At 39.1% G+C, this 20,023-nt stretch overlaps 1 protein-coding gene across 1 annotated transcript in view; it reads right to left on the bottom strand.

The window, feature by feature from the left end:
* Window positions 1-17,427, bottom strand: part of ANO6 (anoctamin 6) — a 40,841-nt gene extending 23,414 nt beyond the window's left edge. Inside the window, exons 1-3 of the mRNA XM_062491155.1 lie at window positions 17,027-17,427; window positions 8,273-8,401; window positions 306-371 (exon numbers count right to left, since the gene is read on the bottom strand). Coding sequence (XP_062347139.1) covers window positions 306-371; window positions 8,273-8,401; window positions 17,027-17,140 — 309 coding nt within the window. The 5' untranslated portion in view covers window positions 17,141-17,427. The remainder of the gene's footprint in view (window positions 1-305; window positions 372-8,272; window positions 8,402-17,026) is intronic.
* Between the last annotated feature and the right edge of the window lie 2,596 nt (window positions 17,428-20,023).

The raw sequence follows: 20,023 nt of genomic DNA, 5'->3' as shown, positions 1-20,023 counted from the left end.
CTTTGCAAGATACAGACAGTAATTTTTATCTTCCAGGCTCTGAGCAAACATGACATATGTAATCTCCCAGCTTCATGATGTAATCTTCCAGCTTCCCATCTTTTATTTTGCAGAGGAAGGAGCAGACATAAAGTCTAAAAAGATTTTGCATCAGATCACAAACACACTGCTAACAGAAGAAAGATGTGCCTTTTTTTCTTGAGGGGAGATAAATTTTACAGTGAGTTCATATATCCAGTTTCCTTAATCCCACAGGGGCAGCTCTGCTCTCAGAACAGCCATTTACACAGAGAACAGCAACTCACCGATCTCGTCGCTTCTAGTTCCAAGCCATTGTTTATCAGGTTTGATTCATACACTTGTCTCTTCCTCTGTAAAAAGATAATGAACACTGTAAACACCTGTTCCAAATTCAAAAATATGCATGCATAGAAAAATGGAATTTCCCCCCAAAACCATCATTACGCTATCTCTATAGCCCACTTGATAGCTACTGTGGTGATACGTACAGTCCTACCTACTAATTAATCCCGATAAGTTTTTTATCTGATATGCAATTTTGTCCTCAAATGCAATTGTGGATAACTTATCCTCTCAGTTCCTGGTACATTGCAGAGGTGTAGGTGTGACACAGGTTTTGAAAATTTTGAAATCTACCTGTGAAATTGTGGTCTCTTTCACCTTTAGTCACTAAGTGAATTACATTAATCTCGCTTTAGAAAGTCTTCATCTCAGCTGCTTTCCATCCCACAGTTCTTCCAGAAACCTGTAACTTTATGCTTCTTTCACAGTAATTATATGAGTTCACACACTGGTTCAAACTGTAGTATCCTAACATATTTTAGTCCATGGATTACACCTCCAAAGGAAGAAGCTGAGAGCTGTAGCACTTGTAGCGTCAGTGGTGCTATTCCAGGAGCATTTAATGTCCCCAGAAGGACACAACAAGTTTTCCTCAGAAAAGATCAAATTTGTGGATCATTTTAATTTCATCTCATAATTACCAACACTTGGCAGATAGTGAGTTAAAATAACCCTGAAATATCTTACCAATCTTGAATCTGTTTCTCCAAAAAAAAAATATTACCTCCTCCCAAGAAACACAAAAACATCCCCTTTCCCCTCAAAAACAAAACATATAACTCCAAAAAGGATTTATAAGAAATTTTGAAACTTCATGTGAAGCAATCAAACTTAAAATCTATCTTTGCCAATCGGGTAGCTCCTCAATGATTTATTTGTTTATGTGAGTCAAGTGTAGCCAGCTCTCCCTGAACTACAGACTACATGTCAAAAGCAAAATATCAGCATGGGTAATGGGGGCACGTGTAGGTGGCTGGGGGTTCTTAAGTGAGCAGTTTGCTGGAAGAAGATGACTTCAATGCACTGGGGACTGAGAACTTCATTCCTGTACCAGGTTAGGCTAGGACTGCTGCGGGGTTCGTGAAGTGACTTGGGGATACTTCTTTCTTACTCCTAGATTCCTTTCATGCCACTGGCCAATTTCTGTGTGCTTAAATAACTTGGCACCTCCTACATGAACTTAAAGAAGAAGGACCTGGTGTTTTTTGTCGTGTGGTTCTCTATGGTGATTCTAGCTGCCTTAAGGTCTGTGCACAGAATCCAGACCTGCTGCTACCATTAAGGACAAGAGTCAATGAATGACCCTCTGGATAAAATCTTAGGAACTTTGATAGGTACATAGAAATGGTCCTTAGGGCTAGACTCAAGGCTCACTCACTCTAGGGGCAAAAAGATGCTTCAGCAAAAGACTAAAAATCTTCAGAAGTTAAAGAGGAACAAGTCAGTTGTATACCCAAATAAGTTTCATCCTGTTCTTGAATATTTTAAGATGGTTTTAAGTCCCCAGAAAAGAAAATTCAGTTTTCCCAAAACTCTAGCAAGTCTTGAAATTAATAATTATAGAACTGAATAACAATATGAACAGCCTATTCCATTTAGAGTTTGTTAGCTCTCAGCTGCAGCAGCTACATGTGGCAATGATCTCAATGGACTAATTTCATATTTTGTGAAAAAGTGTTTTTCCTATCTGTTTTGGGTTTTCTGGCGTTTTGTTTCAGTGAATATCACCTTCTACTTGAGCTAGGCACAAGAAGAGCCAAATAAGTCAATCTGGTTTTTTTTTATCTCATCAATATTTATCACCTTTCTCCTTATTCCTTGCTTTTCTCAGGATAAAACCACAAATCCAGACTTTGATAGTTGTCTCCATGGAGGGATCTCTCCATGTCTCAGTAATTCACTTGGCTATTGGTGACGGTATAATGCTGTTTATATTTTTTCATATATATATATGTGTGTGTGTGTGTCTATAATACAGATATTTATAATGTGTACATCTAATTATCTTTGTTGTACTGATACCTCTAACTTAAAATCACAAATGTGAATGAGTGCTTTTCTTGCAGCAATATATTTTCTTGTGTTTTCCATGTTTCATAGATAATAGTGTTCTCCAGTCTCCTTTAAAGCTAAAGGTTTTCAGCCACCTTGGCCTCTAACTATATAATGATTTTCTGTGCAATTTTTGTTTCACCAAAACTCAACTCTCTTACCAGTTCATTAATATATGTAGTACAGAACACACAGGAGTTTGTCACTCTAGCAGTAACTCTTCTGCCATCTCATCCCACCTCTTTGCTTCTTCCATATTCACATGGTTGTTTCTAAAGTGAATACTGCTCAATCATGAAAATATTTCACCCAAGTTCTGCTTTGTTCCAGCAAATAAAACATGCAAGGGGCTAAATAAATACCTGTTTAATTTTCTTTCTAAATAGTATAAAAATAGATGCAGAGCAATTCTCATTTGTAGAAGTCTAACACTGTTTTAAAAAAATCTTTAAATCAGAATTATTTTACAATTTATTATGGCAAGGAGTTCCCAAAATTAATTTTGCCCTCAAAATCTTAGATGAATTTATTGACAATATTAAGATTTCTAATAATGCATGAATTCAAGTTGTGAGAAACAAAGCTTCTGGAAGGCTTTACTAATTAAGGCCGTTGCTATTTTATATAAATGATTGAATTATGCATATAATGATCAATGGAGGAGCTAGACTTTTACCTAGAGGAGTCTATAGTGGTTTTGCATTGACTAGGGAATACAGTATATAGATAAAATAGTTTATTAGTCTGGAAGGTGGATACCATCCAAAGTTTATTTTAGTATCTGGCATTTTGCTCAGCTACCTGCAAGGCTAAGTTGCAATAATAAAGCAATCATGGTAATGCTGCTGATCTAAATCGGACATAGGTTTTGATGATTGAAGGGCTAGTCAATAGACTAAGACACCACAGGATGTATAATCATACGCAGTGTTAAGAAAATGAAAGCAGAATGTAAGTAAATGCCCTGTATTACAGGCATGTGGAAGGATCAGCTTTTGTGAGCTGCTTTTTCACCATGGTGCTCTCAATCTCTGGTGATTGTCTTGACAAGTGGAGGAGATTAATGAGATTGTGGGTCTGGAAATTGGTAGCAGACCAGTAGCACTTTTCCCCCTGTGTGCTGTAAATGGTAGGGAAGACTTGCTTTGATTACAGTGACAGAAGAACACCAACTCATATCTTTGCTAAGTTTCTTTAGTGCAAAGAGAAAAGCTCCCTACCACAGTATCCATGTGGGTTCAGGGGAAAAATCTTAACAAGAAAAGAGAGCTTGAATGGCCTCCTCTACCTTACCTGACAAGCAACAGATAAATCACAGTCAGTAAGAGAAAAAACATGGGGCCAAAGCCTCCCCTATGAAAATCAGCTGAAGGGAGTGAAGAGGATCATTATATCAATATTAGATGCCTCACTGTTTCTTTGATGGTATTTGGAAGCTTTCCTCAAAGTCCCAGCTGTCACCATCAGAAAATTAATTGATTGAGAAGCTCTGCTCTGTAAGCTTCTTTGCCTTATGTTTGAAGACAATCATAAAAATGTGAAGCAGGACATGCTATAGAGGATAAGCCCCCAAAAACACAAACCCAAAGAACTCCAAATACATATTTTCTGATATACCCTTAGATTTTAAGCCAGCTTCATGGTTTACTGAAGCCTGATCTGTGACTGCACAGAAGTGGTAATACTGCAGTCTAGTCCTGCCCTCAACAAGGGCAGCCGCCCTGTTTGGAAAAACCCAGTTCTGTCCTACAAATATATGTAGTAACTGCAGAGTAACTCCCTCCTTCTATATGTCTTCATATTCTTCTGTCATCCTGCCTTCCAATGTAGTAAAATTTGGGTTTAGGGTTGCCTCAGGAACAGAGGTTTTATTTCAGTGAGTTTCTGCTTCAAAACCAAACTATCCAGCAGAGATGAAGGCAGGAGTGGCCGCCCTCCTCCCAGTGCCAAAGGTCCCTTCCATACTCGTTTATCAGACTTCCTGAGTAGGCTGGCTGAGCACACCACAGGCATGCAGAGCCTGTCATTCTCTACTGCCTCAAATCACTGCATAAAATGGCACAGAGATACCCTTTTACCTGTAAACCCAGGTGCTGCTCTCTCACTGTAGGTATGACATATGCTAAGCAGTGGGGTAAGTATAATTCTTGTTTGAAATGTTGCCCAAGCTTTTTTTTTTTTGTGGGTTTATTAAATTAATTTTGGTTGTTTTATTGTTGTTGGTTATGTGAAATAGACAAGTATAAAGGCAGGAAATGTTCACTGTTTGCTTATGGAAACAAAATTCTCTGGCTCTGCTGAAGTTCTCAGTAACACAGTACTTAAAAAAACCCAGTGTGATGTGTGTAATGCTCTCCACGAGTGATAGTTTCATTCAATTTGAAAAAAAAAAAAAATCCGTCTATTTCTGAGAAGAAGGTACTCCTTCATGACTGGAAAAGAAGATTTTGCCCACATTCCAATTTAAATTACTGACTGTCTTTCTGTTGGGGGGGGGGGGGTGGGTGGGTGGGAATAGATGGACTAAAACTAAAATCTGCATTGATTTATTTTGAATTTACCTTTCTGGCCCTGATCCTTTGACTTTCAATGGTGAGCTACTTGAGGACCCCAACAGATGAAACTGGTATTTTGGGAGCATTCCTGAAAAGACTGGTGATATTTAAATTCTATTCTGATGGTAAGCTACCCTGACAAATAGAGTACATTTATTGCAGGTTTAAAAGAGATGCTTTGAGCAAGAATTTCAAATGCTTGCAAGGTACAGTTTCTGGAATCTTTTCCTGGCAGTCTCATTTTTTGCTAGTGCTTAAAAAATTAATTGCACACCAACTTTAAAAAGTTTGACGTTTGAATTGAGTTGCATATTTGAAACATACCTACTAGCTTTTGGATCTATAAATTATGTTTGACACTTCCCTGGGGTTGTCATTTCATTAGTTTGACTTTGCCTCCCCTAGACCAGATTTCAGAAACAGATGAAAATAAGAGAAGACCTGTGGATCTCCAAGAGCTTCAGAACCCCATATTTTTCTTCCTTCTATCAGATCACACCCATATTTTATTTCCCGCTGTCCTCTGAGATATTTTCCCAATAATATTGCTTATGACTATAAACTAATGCTGGACTATTCAGTTACACTTATCCGATTCTTGGGAAAAAGAGCAGAAAGCCATTCAAATCCAACACAATGACAATCCCAGCATCTGAGTCTTCTCTTGCTGCAGAAGAACACGTGGATTTGTGCCCTGTTTCTCTGAATCTGGGAAACTGGATACCCAGGTTGTGGCCTGATTTTCAAATCCTTCTGTCTAAATTCAGTAAGAATTTGGGGAATGCTCCACATTCAATATCATAAAAAAACCCCACCCACTGCAGAACACAAAACATTTTGCTTCAGAAATCTACAGATGTCCACTAATAATTTGAACTCTGAAGTGACTTCCACATCATGCAATTGGGTGGGATGCTGTGTGTGTCAGACAGAATTTTTCCCAGTGACAAATCTCTAGATTTCCCAGACCTGTAACATCACACACACTACCAGTGGAAAACTTCCTCCTGACTCCAGTGAGATGAGGATGTCACCCTATGAGATCAGACTACACTGAACCTATTTTTCAGTAAGCTGGAGTTTCCAAATTTTGTGCACAATAAAGCTCTGGACAATAGCTCTATGAAACTGACAGGGAAGTCAAAGAAAGATTAGCATGGGCAAGGAACCTATCCATGCCTAAAGCACCCTGAATTACACAAGATACTACTTAAAAAATTTGGCATTTTCAGTTCATCATTGGTCAGGCAGTGATATAGGCAGTATTTAAAACATGGCAATGCTCCTTATTTTGGTTGCATTTCATCACAGGGGTAGAAGTAATTTGTCTCAGAAAAAATTACAACCAAATAAACAACAGTGTTGGGAAAGACAAGCTATCAAGTAGGTTTTATGCCAGATTGATGGAATCTGAGTATCTTGGGCAGCACTAACCCCACACCATTGGGGAACTGTGGTAGGCCAAAATACTAATTTCCTTCCTGGAATTCTAGGGATGTAAAGCTTCACCATAAATGTCATCTTAATTTTAATCTCGGATATAAGGTATATGTGTACAGTCCCCCTGTTGCTTCAGCTTCTGCTTTTCCGTGGAAATACTGTTTCTGGCTTCCTTCTGTCATATCCACATCACCCTAGTCTCACGTGTCACTCTCCTGGCTGTCCTTCTGTCCATACAAGATTTGTTGGCCACTTCGCTGTCAGGCTGCACAGCTGGCTCTTGTTCAGCTTGCTCTCCACAAAAAACACTAGGGCCTCTTCCACAGAACTGTTCCCCAGGTGCTCAATCTTCCCCTTATCTGGTCATTTGTCTAATATGGTCTTGTCCTCACATTTGTTGCATGTAGGTAGATTGCTTCCTCCTCCTCCTCAGCACACCACAGAGTCAATGTGGCTGCAGACCTTTGAAAGTAAAGTTTTTATGCAAGCACCTACCCACAATCTCCTTGTCTAATTATTAATAGTTTCATTCTGGCTAATGTCTTAACATTAATGCTGCACTGAAAATACTAGTTCACTGCTCACATTTAATTTCCATCACTACTTAGAAAAGATGCTCATTATATTTTTAATATATTTGGGCAATGGCCAAGTATTACAAACATAAATGTAAAATGCTAATTGATAAAAACAATTCTTTCCAAAGGGGCAGCTTTTTCTGTCTAATTACCTCTTTCAATTGATTTATATTGCTGATCCTGTGATCATGTGTAATACAACATCCACCCACGGCAGGACTCCCTCAAACCATACTAATGACATTCCTTATGGCTGTCCTGTTAATGCCAACAACAACACTATGTAATGAGTATCAACCAACTTAGCTACAGGCTTTTTTACTCCTACTCCTCTATTTCCCAACTGAAAATTATTATTTGTATATGAGATTCTTTCTATGATATCTTTGTCCCTGCCTGTCTCTACCAGAGGCTGCTGCTGGGACATGGATTATTCTTAAATCAGAGGAGGATGTGGGTAGGTGGGGGAGTGCAGATGCCAAGGGAACTACAATCTCATGGATGCATATTTCTCAGACAGTTCAGGGGCATGGCTGAACTCATTTTTGTGACCCTGTGTGTCATAATGAATGTATTATTCTGATGGAACTGATGAAATTATGAAAGAATAATAGTTAATCTATTATTGTGCTTCATTGCTAAGGAGCTGTGGAGCTGTGAGTGCTAAGGAGCATCAAGAAGTCACTGGCTTGAGTAAGAAACTTTGCAAGGTCTCTAGCAAGGGCAAAGCTGCTGAAGTGCCAAGGGAAAGAATTGTACAGGGAGAAATTCTGGTGGCAGGTCTACAATTATTTCCCTTAAACAACTTAGCTATCTTATCAGAAGTCAGCAGAATGTTGGCAGCTGTGTTCATAACTGTGATCTGGAGCAACTGGTCAGGTGCCTCCTTTGGGTTCTTCTGAATACTCTGATTTTATTACCAAAGCCCATTAGGGGAAAAATTGAATCACTGTAAGTACAGAAAACTGTCCCAGTGTGAAGATCTTGGTGTCTAACTCTTAACTTGACACCGGCATTTTCCTGCTCACATCTTCTGAAGGGTGGCCTCCCTGCTGGATGCCCTGAGGTCACCAAGTACACACTGACAGACACGATGTGCAGTGCGCTGCCCATTTACACAGCAATCTTCTGGTTTGAGCCCTGTTCCCTGCTCAGTTTGATAGGCTTCTGTCTCTCAGCTCCCAAGAGTACTCTGAGGATAAGGCAAAGCAATTGCTGTTCTGGGTGAGGGCACTGTCCTTTCTGCCCACAGCTCTGACAACCAATATGTGAAAAATAACTTACCTTTTGCTTTTTACGATCACTCCTCTTATGAGTCATTTTTTTACCTTCATCTTCATACACCAAAACAAAGTCAATTCTTCGCTGCCCATCTTTGAAGAACAAGGAGTCAGGCTTATCATCAAAATCCACCTGAAAGGCAGGTGGCATAGGTTAATATTAAGATCTTGACTTGCCAGCTCCTTTCTTGCTTCCCTTTACACAGTATTTCAGTGAACTTAGAAATTCAATATATATCAGCCTTGTGTAACAGGAAACGCAAAATGACAAAGTTGCACAGAGTAGAATGAAGAAAAATAAATTATCCAGAGGAATCTGTCAGGCCTCTTCATGACATCAAATCAACAGAACTTTGACCTAACTGTCTTCTTTAAAACTTGTACATTATCTTTTCATAATGAGAGAACCATTGTGATGTAGGACCAGTACCAAATAATGCATCTGTCTAGTAATTTGTACACCATAATGGACATGTAATTAGATGGTTTGATGGTTTGTCTACAAGATTGTTGTTGCCTGGTGGGAGTCTCAGAATTAGTGCATTCTTCCCATCTGTTCCCTTACCTGAAGAACTTTAAGCATCTCTGAATTACAAAAAAAAAAAAACAAACTAAACCAAACCAAACAAAAAAAACAAACAAAAAAAACCAAAACAAACAAAAACCAACCAACCAAACAAAAAATCCCCCAGACTTTTGTGCATGCTTATACTTAAACCCACCCACCACTGCCAGGAGAGCAAAGAACACAGTCAGAGCAGAGATGAGATCTTCAAACAGACACATATTATGTGAATTTATTTCTCATATCTGCAACAACTCAGCAAGCAAAAACACATTGTTGTGTGCCACACATCCATCATGTTATAACAGATGCCAAAATCAAAAGTTTTAATATATCCATAAGCCATTATCTAGTCCCTGGAGGAAAGTAGGATAGATTATCATATCCACTAATAACATCTTAATGTGTTATTTCATGCGTGAAACGATACAGACACACTGGTGACAAGGAAACCTGAATGCTTGAATAATGATTTTGTAGTTTTTTAGAGTACTCTGAGGGCAGTACCACACATTACCATGCCCCTCCTTTCAGGTAAAATACAGCTGTAATTCTATCTGAATCATGCTATGTAATGTGCACCAACTTCTCAGGTACTTGGCCAAATCCATCCATGAGGAGGTGGTGCCACTGAAGTTAGCACCTAAAGCCTGAAGTGGGGCTCTGCATGGCATTAGAGACAGGAACATCTCCAAAGCTGGCAGGGCTCCCAAACACAACTGCAGAGCAGCCTTGTCCTCCCACTGACTGGTCGTGGAAGGTGGGCCAAGTCAGGATCAGGTCAGGCAAAATGGCACAGAATAATCTCTTGCATTTTCTGTGGACATGGCAATGATCCCCAGATGTTCCATCCCTGGAATTTCCCTGTCAGTTCAGACCAAATTTTGTGAGACATGCCAGGTCAGGTTTTGGAGCTCTAGGATATGTGATCTACAGAAAGGTCATGGAAATGTGGTTGTGGTGTCAGAAACCCCAGAAATGCAGCCTGAAATGGTTGTTATTCAACTGTGAAGAACCAGGAAGAATGTCAGTCTTGAGTCCCCAAGTTCCAGGGAGCATACAGTGTTTTAGGAACCACATGTCAGATTTTCCAAAACAATTTTTCTCATGGCTTTTTTTTTCCCAAAACCTCTCCCTGTAGATTATTTTGTAACTGTTTATTCGCTTAACCAAAACAGGCGACCAAGATGTGTCTCCCCGTAATTATGACAAAATTTCCATATTTTAAATAAATTCAGGGGAGTGTAAACTCACATTTTTTTTACGTTGCATGTGCAAAGGCTAGGACCTGCTGCAAAGAGGTCCTGTTAACTTAGCTACCTCAAAAGACTGAGCAGATTCTTGAATAGAACAGTTTTCTTTGAATGCCACCTGTGCTTTGGGATTTGTGACAAACTGGACAGCAAGCAGCTGCTGACACACATACACATATGGCCAGCATACACACATTCTGCATGTTAGTTTCACAGCCTGGGATAGGATTTAGAGACTACCTTGGCAGTTCCCAGATCAACATAGAATTGCATAATGTGAATAAAATTTTAAGGAAAAAAGGCATTGCATTTCCAGATGACATCACTAGACCACAATGACACTGGGTATCTCTATCAGCCAAAGAAAGTCACAGGTGTGAATTTCTAAATTCCTGAGAGATGAAATTGGCATAGTCATATTAAGAGATCAGAACTGGCTGTGACAAGCTTTTCTCCTGCTGAGGACTAGTCACAGGTATAAAACACAGCCTTCCTTCTTTCATTCCCAGTCTCATTTGAAACATAACCATTACAGTCTGACATGGACAAGATTCACTGTTGGCAGGAAAGCACCACCAAGAGGCAACAGCCCCTGTTGGGAGGCAGCCTGGGAGGTGCCTGAGCAGCAGCACGGAGCCCAGCCTGGGAGCTGCTGCTCTACCCTGAGATCCCAGCAGGCTCTGGCACATCATGGGATGCCATGGCTCCGTGTTGCAATGCTGGAAACACAGCCCAGATCCTGCAGTAATAAAGAACAGGGAGAAGGGCTGCCACTACATAAAGCATGAGGTCTTTTAATTAGGCTTTTTCCTCTTTGGAATCTGAGAAACATCATTATAATAACTTCTGTTTAAAGACACAAAATTTAGTTGCCAAAGTCAAACACTTGAAAGCATAAAAGTAGTAATAGCTTTAACTTTTTTTTCACTGCAGCTTTTAGCACTTTTTCTGATATGACCTGTCCTCAGGACAGAGAAGAAAGACATGGAAAAAGGAAAAAGCAAATCACGTTTTGATAGAAGAAAATTTGATCATAATTTGTTTGCGCAATTTCACTGAAAAATTTTCCTTTCAATGTAGTCCTTTTTAATCTTAAAAAGCAGTGATAACTGGATTACCAATAATAATTTATGATAATTACCAATAATAATTGGTAAAAACCTATGAATAGTTGTAAAAAACCTGTTTTTACGATAAATTCTGCCTGTTAACCAGCATTCTGACTGATAAATTTACTTACATAAGTGTTGTCACTCACATGTGTGTGTAACTGTTATTGTATACATACACCTTTATCTCTCACACATTATGCACATATACATTGAATATAGTTGAAAGATTAATAAATATTGAACTGCATGAATCCAGATAGACAGAGGTTCATACTTTTGCAGCTAATTTCCTATATGTAATCTCCATTGCTTTTAATCACAAGGGCAATGTTCAGTTGACCTTTCCATAGACACTTTATATACCAATAAAATAATAAAAAATTGACTCATTAAGCCTGAATACTTAAGAGATCAAGATTAAAACCCACAAAAATAGATTGCTATGTAGCTCATATTAAATAAATTCAATATTGCTCAATTAAAATTATGAAGTAAAATTTAAAAGAGAAGGTAATAGCCAAGTTTCCAACAGCCACATTAACTTACGTGTGTGATGTATTTTGTAATCCCTGCTGGATAGCTGGTAAGGAAAATTAAATATTATTCAACATAATTACCCAGGGAAAAACAGCACTGGAAACCAAAATATGTGGTGTACTTTGAAGTTAGTATTTCCTTTGAGATAATGTTTGTTTTGGGTTTTTTATAATATGTAATATTATTTGACAGTTTTACAAATGATACTATCATACTAATGCACACAAGCTTGCATGCATAGAAAAATTAATGGGGCTGAAATTTCAATACATAGTTTTTTAAAGTATCAGTAGCAAATTATAGCCCCAAATAATGAACAGGCCCATTGACACCTCTTTTTCTTTTTGGAAGAACAAGCACATTTACTGCACTACTTAATTTTTCTACCCTTTGCATAAACACGATTTTAAGTACTGGACGCAGTCAGTTATACTCTCTAATACTTTAAAAATACCCTAATGGACAGCATGTTAATAGTGATTAACACCACCAATAAAAACAAATATATATGTATATATGTGAAATACTAATTGATACTAATTATACTTAGCACACAATCTGCAGCCTGTAATAACTGTCCAAGTGCTGTACAACCAACTGCCTTCCTACCAGGGAACTAGCAGTTACTTTAACAGAAGGAATGTGAAGGAGAGAAGGACCTGGCCAGAATAAAGATTTTTGTAACGCTGAGGTTACACTCAGATGGGCTAGCCTAGAGGCACCATGGCCACATCCATGTGGGCGCACCTCTGTGTTTCGTTTGGAACAGGGCGGATAGCTGAGCATCAGAGGCTGTTCACTGCAGGGAATGAGGCCGGAGGAGATTGCAGTAAAAAAAGCCCAGCAATGTGCGTAATGCAGACACCTCCTCCTCAGCACCAAGTGCCTTCTGCACAGACCCCCTGCTCGGGCCCTCACTGCCAGCAGATGTTCACACAGGTTGCGGAATCCTGCTGGAGCTGGGAAGTGCTGCACTGATGCAGTCACACTGGAGGTGCTGGTCACCTCTGCCATGAACTCCCCTTCCCTTAGACACCTTCCTAACCCCTGAGCGTGTCCCCCTGTGGCCAGCTCAGCAGAGGAACAAGGAGCTTCATGCACTCTGGTGATCCAGCACAGTCCATCAGCAGCCAACAGCACTGGCTCTCCCAGACCCCCAGACACAGCAGCACTTGGAAAAGGGGCAAGAGGGACACAAAAATAAGCTTGCCCCAGCACACAAGGCTTCAAATGCCCACACCCTCAGCCCCTTGACTCAGAGTTTGTCAGGAGGAAGAGTTCTGTGTGCCCCTCCACAGGTATCACTAGGCTTGCTGGTGTCTAAAGGCAGCTGCTGTGTCTCACGCTTGAGAGCTGCTCCTGTAGTCATGGCTACATGCGATGCCTGCAGTAGATTAAAGGAGAATGTGCAGGAGGAAAGCTCCCTTCAGCAACAGCCGTGTTCCCACGAGGAAAAATGTGTGCACTACCAAGAAACCTGCCTCACTTCTCCAGGCTTCTCTAGGCATGACATAGTTAAATATTCAGTGGGGGTAATGGTGGGATGGGCAGCGCAGAGATAAGCATGAAGAAAAATATGCGCACAGGAATTGCAGCTATTTATTGTTTACTATACCCTGAACAAGCACAGTATTGTAAGCTGGATTTTTCAAATAACAAGAGGTTCTGCAGGAATGATTTATCTAACTGGAAAGATGAAAGAAGTGCTTTATTTTGCCTGCAAGAGCCTTTGGTGTGACTGTCAATAGCATCAAATGTAATCATTACTGGAGGGATAAACTACTTGTCTGCAACCTCACATAATTTTCAGATATGCTTCAAAATGGCTTTCTGAAGCATGCTAGTGAATAAATCAGTACTGGGAAAGAAGAGAGCAGAGCAGAGCCTGTGTAACATTGCCTCTGCTGATAGGCACCTGTAAAAACTCCTCCCACTGGGACACAGACACAGGGGGATCTGCAGGCTGCACTTAAGTTGTGGGTTTTATGAAGGGGAAAATTTCAGAGTGCTTAATTAGGAGCACAGTTATTTCTCTCTGCCTGCTTCAGGAAACTTTAAAACAAGTAAATAAAAAGAAAACAAACTGTATTACCAGGGTATCAGGAAACAAAATTATTTATAAAGGATTTTGAGATCATCTGAAGAAAATGTTACAGAAATACAAAGTTCTTCTTACAATGGCAGCCATGTAAAAATATTTTTTTATTGCTTTAGGTTCTGAAAAACCAATAGAGACAACTTTCTGACATTAGGACCAACACAAGCATCTGCTTCTGTATTATATTCATACATATAATATAAAAGATAGTACTGGAAGATGTAAGTTTATTTGCATATTGCATAATAATATTGGTCTGTCTCTGGAGGGCCATAAAACTGTTGTGCCTTTAACGTTTTCCTTTATTATTCATATTTTAAAATAACAATATAAGACTGTTTTAGTTCTCTTTTTAGCAATAATGTGAATATTAGCAAGCACTTCAGAAGAAGAAGGTTGGTTGTTTTTCATTTCCTCAACACACAAAGGAATTTCAGCTATGTAACAAATTGAAATACACTGAGATTAAGGACAAGTAGAAAAAAATATGGGGTGTCACTACAGTCATGCATTTCTTCAGCAGAAAGCAGCTGGTAACTGGCCAGGCATTGGGATGCCTTGTCCCCTGAGCTAAGTTTGGACCAGACACCCACTTGACTTCCTGTCTGAGCGTCAGGTTGCTGCTGGCTGCAGGAGGAATTCCAGTCACTCCAGATTAGAGAGAGACCAAGTGGCCTTACTTTTAAAGAAAGTGAAGAATGTGCTCACTGAAAACCTGCTTTTCAGCAGCTCCCATCTTTCCTGGGATGCAAGAGCTGGGAAAATTAACTCTTTTGAACTGCCCAGAAGCCTTCTTGCTTCAAGAATACAAGGATTTGTATGTGAGGGGCAGCAGTAACAGAAAGTTTGAAGAAGTTACCTTCTCTCTGCAGATACTCACTTGAAAAAAAAAATCTTATTGTTACCTGCCAATTCAAATTATCTACCTCCAAAGTGGATACGCTGCAAAATGAAACATGAGCTGGAAAAAGCTTAATTAATGCTGTCTGTGCAGTTTTGTATTCCTTGTACCTGTTGTTTATGATGTGTGATTAAATTGTAGCATCACATGCCATATTTCTGTGTTCCATGTAGTAGCTATGGAATACTCCTTATTATCTTCTTTATTTATTGTCTGGTGGGGTTTTTTTGTTTTGTTGGTTTTTCTTGGGTTTTTTTTTGTGTGTGTTTTTTGTTTGCTTGTTTGTTGGTTGGTTGGTTGGTTGGTTTTTTGTTTTTTTCTTGTTACACTTCATGTAAATTGCTCAAATGCTTAAAATAGGTATTTCCTTTTGACTATGTCTTTGGTATTCTTCTCATAGAATCTCAGTGCTCTGTGAATGTTGTGAAACTTAATTTTAAGACATCCCCTAGGACAGAAAGTAACAGTATAACTCTCATTTTAATGGTCATCACTTAAGGCATCTAAACATCTAAAACATGCCAAAACCTGTTCACTGTCTCCTAAATTTAGTTACAGTGTTATACAGCAGGACAGTGACATCTTTCCAGAGAGCTCAGCAATTCTCTCTCTTCAAAGAGCAATACACTCAATTCCAGGTCCATATGTCACTCTCTTGCAAATGCAAACAGGGCCATGGATGTTCTCCTTTGGCACACAGGATAAAGAAAAGCTGGCTGCAACTTTACAAGTCTTGCACAAACATCTTACAGCAGAGCTTGTCTAATTATCTAGGACTGAACTCAGTTTTTCTAGTGGTAAGAGCCTTTCATTCCTTTGCTGCAATTTTCTGCCACATTTAAAGCTTTCTGAAGTACCACAAACAATATCCTCATAGATTTTTGGCTTTTTGGAGGTAATTGTCCTATTCATGTGCCAAACGAGGCATGGATCTTGTGGCAAACTTAGCATATGATCCTGTAATTAGAGAAAGTACCAAAAGAAGAACAGGACTGTTTCTATTAGCCAATAATTTACTTAGTTTCGCCTCCTCAGAAGAGCTTGCAAGATAAGTCAAATTTCCAAAATACTTCCGCCTGCAATGCATGATCTAAGTTTAGACAAAAGGCACTTCCTTTCTATTCAACCATTTCAGGTTAGGCTTCCTCTTCAGTTTCTCTTTCTACAGAACTGTTTCTACAATTAGCCCTAATTCATTTAGCAGAGGTTCAGCAGATCTCAATTTTATCTTTCTGTCTGCTCCAACCCACTGAAACTATCCATTGATCAACAAGGAGGACTTGACAGAGAAAGAGCAGTGCAGAGATGCTGCTGAAACTGAGAAGAAACTAAAACTGCTGGTGAATATGAGTAACTAAAAATAAAAAATTGATTTTGACTGTTAATTTTCAGTAGAAATAAAAATAAATTCTACCAAGACTGTTCAGAGGAGGCTGTTCTAACAACAAGGTATATGACATTCCAGCTGTTTTGATGCTATTTCACATCATTAAAATATATTTTAAAAAATCAGTGAACCACAAGGAGACTCTAAGAAGGATTTTTACAACATCCAGGTCGAGGCACTCAGCTGGGAAATGGAAGCTCTTTGTTGCACCTCATGCTTCAAAAATGTTTAAGCAACTTCAAATCAACACCTTGCTGCAAAACACAGGGTCAGGGGAGTCAAGGGTGTCCACTTCCCAGAAGGAAACTAATTTCCAGTTACTTTGGATATTGGTTTCCTATGAGATCTGAGGCAGGGGTTCTTGAGCCAGCAGCCTGCTAGCTGCAGAAAATCTTAGGTCAGCTGGTTTGGGAACCTCGAACTTTGGACAAAGGGAGTGGACACCTCTAGGTCTCTCTGTTTCTTGTCAGTTCAGTCTCTGGAGAAAGGAATTTATTGGTGCCTCCAAGCTTTCTTGGAGCTTTCTTGGGTATGTGTGTTTATATTTAGGGTGTGTTCAGAACTATTTATTCTTATAAACACACACAAAAATCCTATATACTTGTGAACAAAATTACTTAGAGTGAGGAGCTGTATGTGTATGTATCAGTTTATAGTGAGTTTTTATTGGTCACTTCTAATTGAGTCCAGTGCCTGTGACAACCTGTACATTCAGAGCTGAGTCAATTATTTCAGGTACCTTTAGGGAAAGGGGGATAACAGCAACTGAGATTTAATCACAAAGATGAACTGTATGTGATGCAAATGCAAAGGAATGCTAGTCTTCTGGAACAGCTACTGGACTATTACATACCTACAAGAGAAAATTTTACAGGTATTCACAGTTAAAGTAAACAGGTACCCACCCATTCAGGAGTATGAAGGTTTTGCTGGTCTGGCACAGTTCCATAAGAGGGAATAACCATCTGGTTCAGTTCCAAGACTAAAATGAAACATAAAAAATGAAAACATTTTAGCATTTCTTGTGGTATGGGGTTTTTATGGGTTTTTATAGTTTTTATTTTTTTTATTAATGCTTTGTGGAGAAGCCAGTTTATTGCACTTATTTAGTGTTTCAGAAATTGAACGATTGTGTGTCACACTTCAGTTACAGTCAGCAGGTGGAAAGAGAGTGAAACACCAGGATGATAAGGTAATGTTAGGAGAACATTTTGGCAGTGATGCATCCCTACAGTGATGCCAACAGCATCCTTTTACTAGTATTTTACTATCTATTTAGTGTTTCAGAAACTCTTTGGACATTGTAGCAAAAGTTTATTTTTCAATGAATAAGGCTACCAGAATTGGCTCCAGCTGCGCAAATAAACCTAGCTCATGCTGGCTGTACTCATCAGGCAGGAACAAATAACAATAGCAAAGAATTCTTCACAAGGCTTGGAATGGGTGTTCTGCAGGCTGTGATACTATAACATGCACTAAATAACACATAACCTAAAAACACGCCTAAAACTTCAGTATGTATTAATGCCTCAGCTACTTCTCACCTGTTTCATCAATACCTGTTAAAAATTAACAACCTGGAAACTGAACTGGTTTCGTGAAAATACAACATAAAGTAAAAATGACTGTGTCAAATATGCTACTGCGTGAAGCCATTATCAAGCACACTGGGAATACTGGTTACTAAATCAAGCACCGGATAACACACAAATTCATCCTAATAAAGTTACTGGAAATAAGTTACAGAAGCTCTACATTTACTGCAAGGTATTTGCAAGGTTTTCTTTCTTTTTTGTTTCTCCACAACTATTTTTGTATCTTAAGAAGTCAGATAACATCCCGAGGCTGAAGATAACATCAAGTAGCTGAAGGGAACAGGCTGCTTTCTGTCTATGCATGGCAGGCAAATGGATCCCATCTGTTTAATTTTAGATACTTAAAGCTCAGAAATATCTTACTTAAGCCTGTCCTGCACTGAGGAAGGATCATGGATAACACAGGTACAAGAATTTCAGTGCCATCTGGAAAGGATAGCCTCAACCTACCAAAAAATACTATAATACTAAAAGAAGATCTGCAAACTCTAAAATAATTAACCTAACCCTTTAGAATAGCTGAACATCCATTAGATCCAAAGCCAAGAAGAACACATCTGATATGCCTGGTTATGTTTTGGATTAGTTTAGTTTTTTTGGTTGGTTGGTTTTGTTTTTGGGTTTTTTAATTTTTTATTTTATTTTTTGGTTTAAAAACCTTCATTGCTAAATGGCCGTATTTTCAAGATACTTTAAGCAGCTTTTCTTTTTCACTGATGATGCTCATTTATACCAGCTGAAGATTGTCAAAACAATTAGAAAAAGAGCATAACAAGATTACAAATCAAGAGAACTCTCTCATGGCCTCCAAGCAGAAAATTCTCATTTAAATACTCTTCCACAGAGTTTGGTAGGGACTTAGTTCCAGGTGGCATTGTCAGTTTTCACATCTCTGCTGTGGTGATAGTAAATGCTCCAGGGAGAAAAAAAAATAGCAGGTCCATGAATATTTTTTGAAATATTAGAGCCAGAACACAAAGGCCTTCCCAGCTGAATAATCAAGGTTTTTGAGCTCTCAACAACATTAAGATCTTCAGAAACATTTCGCAGAATTTAAAAAAAAAATATGGAAAAAGTGGACTAGTGCAGCACTCAAACATCACACGGTGAGACAACAACATGAGGATTCAGAAAACACAAGCACCTCTCAGCAGCTGCTGAAAAATTGCTGAACATATGCATCATTATGGTTTATTGGATTCAGCTTAGACTAGGGTGAAAAGGGGATATACATATTCTCAGTGTCAGTGTAATGGGCATCTGCCTGCATTTCCTTCATTCCTTATTCTCTGTGTGGACACAAAGATATCCATATACTAAGTATTTCTGAAAACCCACAGAAGGAATGTTTCTGCCCACGTGTAATGGGCAGAGAGAAGTAGAAATAGAAGCATCTTGCTTTGACATATAAACAGTTGCTCTGAAACTGTATGCCATTACAAAAAGCACGCAGGTATGGACACAGACATGAAGACTCTCAGCCAGTGAAATGCAGAATCAGGAGTTAAAGTGGCCTTTTTGCTAAGTAGCCACACCCCCATCATCAGTCCAGTCTAGAAAACCCTTCAGACAGAGCTGAAGGTGGAAACATGGCTTTCACAGGAAGAAGATTTCCAATCCTCCCAAATCCTGATGGATCTGGGGCTGGTCAGAAATATCCTTGTGAAATTTTTATGTGAGTACAGTTTGCTTCTGCAGCAGGGTCTCTGTCCAGAATACCTTCCTCCTGATGTGGTGAATGCCATGGAAACTTTATAATTGTGTCTGTATTTAACATCTCAATATTTGTACTTGAAATAATGCTCAAGAGAGTCCCTGGGTCATTGTCCCTATGGAAGAACTTACATAAAAGGGACCTGCCACTCTCACCTCTCATGAGACAATAGCCAAGAACTTCTCTGAAGTTAATTACAGATTAATGTTCATGTGAATACAAAATTACAAAGCTTTGACACTACCTGAGTGGGTACTTAGATAAGATTTGTTCTGACAGTGGTTGACAAGGGCAGCTGTGTCAATTTGTGCAGTTTTTACCTGGAAGAGACTATTCTAGTTTCTCAGAAATACAAAAACAGTACTGCAAAAACTCAACGTTGCCAGAAAAAGCTGCACCTACACAAAGCTCTGTTTATACCCCCAAAATCACTTATTTTATTTCTCCCACCTCCCCACCAGCATTATGCTAAAGTCAGTTTTAAGTACAGAGGAAAAAAAAAATTGCAGCATAAAAGTTTGTTGCTAGACACTAAGAAAAACCTCCTAACAGCAAGAACAGTGGAAGAGAGCTCCTGAGAAGGCAGGTGAGGT

Source organism: Cinclus cinclus, chromosome 4 (genome assembly GCF_963662255.1).
Source record: "Cinclus cinclus chromosome 4, bCinCin1.1, whole genome shotgun sequence".
NCBI classification, from domain to species: Eukaryota; Metazoa; Chordata; class Aves; order Passeriformes; family Cinclidae; genus Cinclus; species Cinclus cinclus.
The sequence above is the reverse complement of the archived record's forward strand: the minus strand, read 5'-3'. Positions and strand labels throughout refer to the sequence as shown.